This window comes from Botryllus schlosseri, chromosome 11 (genome assembly GCF_051294905.1).
Source record: "Botryllus schlosseri isolate E-star chromosome 11, Bs_hap1, whole genome shotgun sequence".
In the NCBI taxonomy this organism is placed as follows: Eukaryota; Metazoa; Chordata; class Ascidiacea; order Stolidobranchia; family Styelidae; genus Botryllus; species Botryllus schlosseri.
This window is the reverse complement of record NC_137246.1, coordinates 22,516,016-22,523,584: the sequence shown is the minus strand read 5'-3', so window position 1 is coordinate 22,523,584 and position 7,569 is coordinate 22,516,016. Positions and strand designations below refer to the sequence as shown.

General features: G+C 40.4%; 2 protein-coding genes across 3 annotated transcripts in view; one reads left to right on the top strand and one right to left on the bottom strand.

The window, feature by feature from the left end:
- LOC145450513 (broad substrate specificity ATP-binding cassette transporter ABCG2-like) overlaps positions 1 to 7,569 on the bottom strand; it is a 169,857-nt gene that overhangs the window by 102,297 nt on the left and 59,991 nt on the right. The gene's annotated exons all lie outside the window — the stretch shown is intronic.
- LOC145450517 (uncharacterized) lies at positions 2,554 to 6,595 on the top strand. Its single transcript, XM_080329038.1, has 3 exons — positions 2,554 to 2,641; positions 2,786 to 3,305; positions 6,206 to 6,595. Exons 2-3 carry the CDS (start codon positions 3,112 to 3,114, stop codon positions 6,324 to 6,326), a joined length of 315 nt encoding a protein of 104 aa, XP_080185164.1. The 5' UTR covers positions 2,554 to 2,641; positions 2,786 to 3,111; the 3' UTR covers positions 6,327 to 6,595.

Sequence of the window (7,569 nt, the reverse complement as noted above, 5' to 3'; positions counted from 1 at the left end):
ACCACACTGATGTACATTGCTTTAATCGGTATATTCACACCGGCTATATTTCAAAGTAGTGGAAGCTGGTGAAATTTCCCGAACTGGTACGATGACAGAATGGGGTTGCATGGCTGCAAGGGACACGCCTACTGTACAAGGTATACCAATTATGGCAATATAACATCCGAATATTGCTCTATCATGGAATAGTAGCGAAATGATGCGCTCACGATTACTGGTGAGAAAATTTTTCCATGAATAAAACGAACTTCAGATGTAGCCTACGCATGATTTTGATATTTTCTGTATATAATTATACTATATTATATGACTTTATGATTTCGCGCTTAATTATTATTGTAGGCAACCTAAAGGGTGCAGTGATTCACTGACCGAATATATGTGAAAAAATTTGTTTAACTGTAAACGAATATATATATAGATGCTGATGATACAGTGTAACTATTGCAATAGGATTTACGGGTGTTATCCAACAAAGTTCATGGAACTGTATGTCGACTTGTACGTTGATCCAAAGCAATGCTATTGCAATAGAATCATGCAAAATCCTGTAGATTTGACGAGGCGAGATGGTCGTCGGTCATATATACTTGAAATGCTAGATCGATTTCTGAATTAGGCTATTACGACTTCATCGCGTCAGGCTTACGTTTCTAACGCGGTCAAAGATGCGACAGGATTGTCGTCCACAGCACCTCGAATTTATGCTGATGCAATGATCATTAACACCAGACGAGGCATGTGTGATCACTGGGGCGCAATAATTTGAGTATTCGAATCTTTTGAGTACTGAAATTATACGATCCTTGGCATCAAGAGTTAATTTATCCACCGCGGTGACATGGAAGCCACGATTGGTGGTATCGCGGAATACAAAACTCGTAGAACAAAGCTACAGAGGTTGCTGTAAATGACATATCTGCGAAGTCGTGACCAACGCACAGCGGCCTTGTCACAAGTTAAATGAAATAGGTATATGATCGAAAAATTGAAAATTATCTTTAATGTGATGCAAAACTGGCCTAATACTATTTGTAGTCAGATAAACGGTACACATATTTCAACTTTCCACATCATTCATAATGGTATGACGTCATAGGGATTGAAACTCGAATTCTCGATTGGCTCGTACCCTAATAGTCGATTCGAAACTGAATCACTCAGGTATTCGATCCAGCCCAGCCCGTGTGATTACTCAAAATTGATCGCGTACTCGCTCTTCTTCTCATTTGATAGCTTGTGAGCATCGTACATCAATACATTCTGTGGTATCCTAAATCTAATATATTAGCAACGTTCCAGCACAAGTAAATGACATATGGAATAAGCTTTCTACAGGTTATACTTGTTGGGGTCTTTAAATTGCAAGGCAAACGAAGAGTATGGCTACTAACTCGATAAGTTTACTACGTATCATGGTCGTCATATTTCTGGTTGACGTCTTCTCGATCTCCATGTATGGAAGCATTCTCTCAGTAGTGAACGCACGCTCTTCAGTCGCCACAAACTCCTCAGCAGTACCGGTACTTATTAATATCCTCGCTCGATATGACCTACTATAACAGTGGCCGGGAACCTTTTTTGTCCGAAGAGCCAGATTAACCCTATTTTTTCCATCTCAACTCCCAAAGAGCCATACATGCCAATCAACTGTTACGTCACAATTGAAAATTCATGACGTCATTGTAGCACTAATTCGAACTCACTATATGGGATTCCTCGTGTGCGCCATATTTTCTCTGTAAAAACTGGTATATATTGTTCGAAAATAAAGCTCGAAACGAGAGGTAAGGCACTGACGGGCCAAGCCTCCCCATTGATAACCCAGTCCATCGTAAGTAGCTTAGAATTTATTATAACTGATATTAATCGAATGTGACTGTCACAATGATTCGGAAAATCTTAATACTTATCGACTTCTCAATTCTCAAAGTATGCGGTGGTAAAATAACGTTGCGCAACACGCCTACATTTTATCACCAGTACTACACAGAGCTTTACTTACCAATCAAGAACGTGGATGGATAGCTATGGCGTTGTCTGTAATTCGAGTTTGTAATTATGAATGTCACATCCACAACAGTCCATTTCGCGCCGTAGATCAGGAAGACAATGTGTATTTGAAAACTGCATTTTGAAATGGGCGTCGCCATGTATGCTATGCTCTCTGATTAATCAACGTATCGCACAATTAAAGATTTCAAGTCGGTTACATAGAATTCCCGAGTGATATTGGCCGCCGGCGTGACAGCAATTTAAATTTGAGGATTTCGAAAAAAGGTGGTCCGAGCCCCTAAACCTGAAGACGGCATGGTCTTTACCTCTCAAAGACATGTTTATACTGCCACGAGATTAATCATTCTGGCCGACATGAAAATTTACCAATAAGTCGCTGCAATATTGATCAATTCAGTACAAAAATAAATATTTGGCAAAGAGCCATATCTTATACCCAAAAGAGCCATAGGCTCCCGACCACTGTACTATAAGTATACTTGTCCTGTGTACTAGGCCATGGCTATGAATTAATGAATCGCCGTAAATACCAACGCCATATTTACATATACAGGTGACGTCCAAGTCTGTCGACAAAGAATCACGTTACTTTGCTGCTATATTAAGGAGTATTGGATATTTGGTAAGTAGCCAAATGCAGCCAACGTTGGCGTGTGCATTGTGCAGTGCATATATGTTATATTATAGGGAATGCTGTTCATGTGAATCCCATGAACAATGGTACACCAGCAGATTTTTTCGGACCTGAGTTAATTATAAATTGCAGGATTCCTTTTACTGCTCGTGCACAAAATGCAACGCAAAAAGCTCTAGTGATGCGATGTGCAAGAAAATACTGCGTCTTCCCACTGCGTTCCATATCGACTGCGGCGAACTCCCGGATGCTATAGATTGCCAGGGATGGGTGGACCTGTTTTGCGAACGAGTTTGCCTTTGCCAGTAATATCTAATTACTTTTATCGTACTTTTTCTCACGTTTCGGAGATAGCTTTAAGCCTTGACTACTTACCGACAATATATTGACTTGAGAACATTTAGGCCCAAGTTTGAAGCCAGTAAGCCACTAACCATCAAATTAATGCATACTGCAGGATGTGTATACCGGAGGCGAACTCGTCTCGTAACATTTGTCCCACTCCGTCATCATCTCATCTACAATGCGTTTGCGCTGAACACGAAGAAATAGGCGTCGGCGACTATTGCGGGATGCATCACAACAGTGTAAACACCACTCGTTTCCTCAATGTCGTCGTTACAATTCAGCAGTATCTAGCTGTATACTGTTGGTAAGTATATCTTAATGACTCTTGCTTGGTTAGTCAAGTTACAATGAAATCAACAAAGTTAATGAAGTTGAATCGTTTACACAGCGGTTCCCAACCTTTTTGTGGTCGGGACCCTATTTTCCGATTGAAAATGCTCCACGACCCAGCTCTCAATTTGACGTGCCGATTAGCCTACTTAAAAAATGGTCCGCACCTTCGCCCAAACCTACTCACGGCCGATGTGGTAATCTGGCGACTGTGCGCACAATAAAGCAATTATGCAATTATCAAGTCGCGAACCTCCGTCTATCAAGACTATCACAATATATATAGATATTTTGGAACAATTTCTATCCAATCAAAGTATCCTTGCTACTTAAAATCCTACGTTACGCGAAATATGGATATTCGGCCACGCCGAGCGTGTGTGCTTATACAATGTGCATAGAGTTCCATTTTAAACAATCGGTGTTTTGAAACTCTTCGTTTAGAACTGTGTTTTAAACAAATGCCTTTAAAAACACGATATTTTTTCAAACGTTGTATAATTATGCCATAATTGTTTAAATGCTTTCGAAAAACATGTAATATGAGCCTACGCGGACGATTTGCATCCAATAAAGTCGTCTTTTACGATATGGAGTGGCTGGAACCCTCGAAATCGTCGTCTGTTCAACAGCTATAGCAAGTAGATATGGATCATTGGTACGGAATGGGTATTGTTATTATGAAGTTCGCCGACCGTAAAATGTTGCAAAACAGTGCACACAGTCCTTGTTAAAGATATTTTTGTTCTGTTTATGACAGTGGTCAGAAGCCCTATTCGTCGAAGGAGTCATCTTTACCTTATACTTTCAGTTGTCAATGCCAATCCACTGAGGCGTCACAATTAAATATTAGTGACGTCATGGTTAAAAATATTGAAAATAAAAAAAAGTTTTAAACAAGGGCCATGTTTTAAACGTGTTTGTTCTAAATTGATTTTTGTTTTAAATACAACCCTAAATGTGCCGTGCATGTATAGCAGACGTCTCAAACACGAGGCACGCGGGCCGCATGCGGCCCTCGAGACCATTTTGTGCGGCCCGCGACGACATTTTGGATTTCCAAGTATTCGAGAATATTTAACTGCCCAATATATCTTTCTTTTAAATAACTGGAAATTCGCTCTAAAACTAGTCCAGAAGCTTGAAACTACTCATCATACTTCACTATTACATCACTTTCAAAAGTTACCACGCAGAGGAAGATCAATTATTACGTCACATTACTTGTTTATGAGGGAAATAAATGACCCGTTGATGATTCGGAACTGGAAATTGTGATTTGGACTTGGCCGCGACCGTTCGTAAAATTACTCGAATTCGGACGCGTGAAATGTTACAATCAGAGCAGGATTTATTGTGACTCGGAACGCCGTGACTTGGTACAACCACGGACGCAACAAACTATCAAACTGGTATGGGGAATGGTAATATATAAAAAAGTCTTAGCTTGTGTTGCGTACCTTATTTAGATATCTGAGGAGGCCCGAATGGCTACCATTGGCATTATGTTGCCCTCTTGAAGTACAGTTAGTTATATCCTGCGTCATCTTGGGTATCCTTATCCGTTACTATCGCCGATTAAGTATAACGTATAGTCGTCGCGTATAAGCTTCACAGCTGTCACACCAATGGATTCTTCAACGATCGGACATTTCTTTTGCTACGGCATAGTAATCATTATATTCAAGTTGTTACATATCTGTTCCAATATTCGAAGTTGAATCTGACGCTGATTTAATTTAACTTTGGTAATAACATGATAAATAGCCTAGTTATCAGGAGTATTCCCGAAACCCGGATTGGGCTGTACAGCTCCAATGCTCTGATATCAGATCAAACTTTGTAAAATTCTAAAATATTCTACCTATAATTGTGCCACGTCAAATGTCCGCAAGCTGCAAAATTATAACGCGGCAGTTTTTACGATGTCCTGATGCAGCAACTCGCGCATTGTGTCTGCAACTAAATATACAGCAACTATGCCAAGTGCAGCAGCAATTTTATTCAAATATTTTAAAATGTGATTTTTTTTCGTGAAAGGCGTGGATTCGTGAATTCACAATAGTAAATCACATTTTCACGATGCGTGTGGAATGTCATTCTGCCAGGTCCCGTCAATTAAGGCCCATTTGGAAATACATTGAATTACTCTGTTATTGGTGCTGCGGGCCGCGGCACCACCAAAATGTAGGAAATTGGCCCGCCAGCACATTTGAGTTTGAGACCTCTGATGTATAGTATACATTATATACTATTAGTACTACTGTCTCACTTGCAGTTTTCCTGGAATGTGAAATTCCCGTCCAATTGATTTATGAGCACTCGACCCTTTAATCTTCATAATGGTTGTTAGACACCGACCATGCGTTATTTATAGTAGATGGCGCTTCAAAATGACTATCCGACTGATCTCATACTTGTTTGCCGATTTCACATCCCTCAAGGGTCATTATATTTTGAAAAATGAAATAGGATAAGAATGAGAATGAGCCACCGATTGCATACGATTAATTGGCATATATTAATAGTCATTGGTATTTTACTTTCGTCTCCGCGACCCCTAGAGAATAGGCAAACTACCCCATTGGGGTCCCGACCACTATATAGGTTGTTAACCGCTGCTTTAAATCATTATTTTGATTTTGTGTGTGTCTCTTTCTCTCTCTCTGCCCAGAGTTCGAATAGGCATTCCGCATTGCATCGACGAAGAAAGTTTATTTTTGAAGATTGTGCTGCCCAACTTCAGATGTATTTCTAGAGAATACTAAAATGTGATTTCTGAACTCCTCTATTGCGTCTAGACCTCCCTGAAATACAACCTATAACATTTAATGATCCAATTGGCATTTATCATCACTCGTGGAATTTCTGCAGGGGCATCTCACGACGAATCGCTGATGGCCTCAGCAACCAAGCCCGCGAAGAAGAATTGTGTCGCAAATATCTACCGCACAACTTCAACAGATGCAGCGGAAAAGCATGCTTACCTTCTTAAGGGGAACCGAGAATTATCCAGAATTATGATGACATGCAGTCTACATTCTGCTGGACATGCTTTAGGCCCTCATCGCGCTCTTTCGTTCGACAAACCGTCGTGAAGACGGCGAATTGATGTGTACCATCACTGATATCAATCTACAAACCGTACGCTCGCTAACTGCCTTCATTTCGTTCCGATTATATTGTAAATAAATGTCAAGATTACTTGTGTGTCGGATATATATGCAATGCATTCAAGTTAGGGGTTTCGCTGAAATTGCATTGACTGTATACTCAGGACCGTAACCGCCGCAACGTTAAAGAAAATTTTCGCGCTATGCGTCATTTAATGTTGCCAAATTTCTGGGTTATTGGGTACTCTCTCCCCCCGCTCAAAGAAAAAACTACGCATGATTTATACAAATGGGCATTCGGCTTCGGTCATTACCGCACCACGACATATGCAGTTTTTGACCATGTAACATGCGACTCCAAGAAGTGTACCAGAACGATCGACAGCGAGAAAACCTGGGCAGAAGAAGACTGCCCTTATTCTGACCGAAAACTTCCATATATATACATAGGCCCACTGTCCCCTATTATCAGCGCGCTTGCGCAATTGCGCAGTGCTGACATGGTCTCTGAGCACAGAAAATCTAAGCTGCACACAAAAAAGCCGAAGTGATGATCTCTTTTTTATTTAAAATCACAAAATTAAACAGAAAACCTGTGTAATTCGGCAGTTCAATCAAAGTGATGACCTTTTTTTAGTCGTTACACACTGTTGTTCAAGGGACCGCGCAGTCAGTTGGCGAGTGCGCGCAGACTCGTGAAAAATCAGAGGGAACATTCGATAGGCCCATATGTTTATTTGTCCTTATAGAAGCCTAAATGGCTTGCGCCGACTTTTTCTGCCTGGCAATCTGAACCCCACAGACAAATGCCTACCAGCAAAGAAAATTTAATCGTCAGTGAAGAAATACCAATTTGAAATCGTGTGCGTCTTTTAGTTTAGTACGTTTGGGCGATTTCAATATCTTTTGACATAGCAGACATAGGAGGTCACGAAACAACATCATGTAATGAACCTTTTATACCACCCGAATATGTTTAATTATTATTAACAGGCCCTACAGTTTCCAAGTCACCTCATTCAGCTCTACCGGGAAATCTGATTACGGGAGTAGAGAAGATAAAAAAAAATTGATAGCAACATATATGTAATTCCCGATCATAATGACCGATTCAATAACGAATTG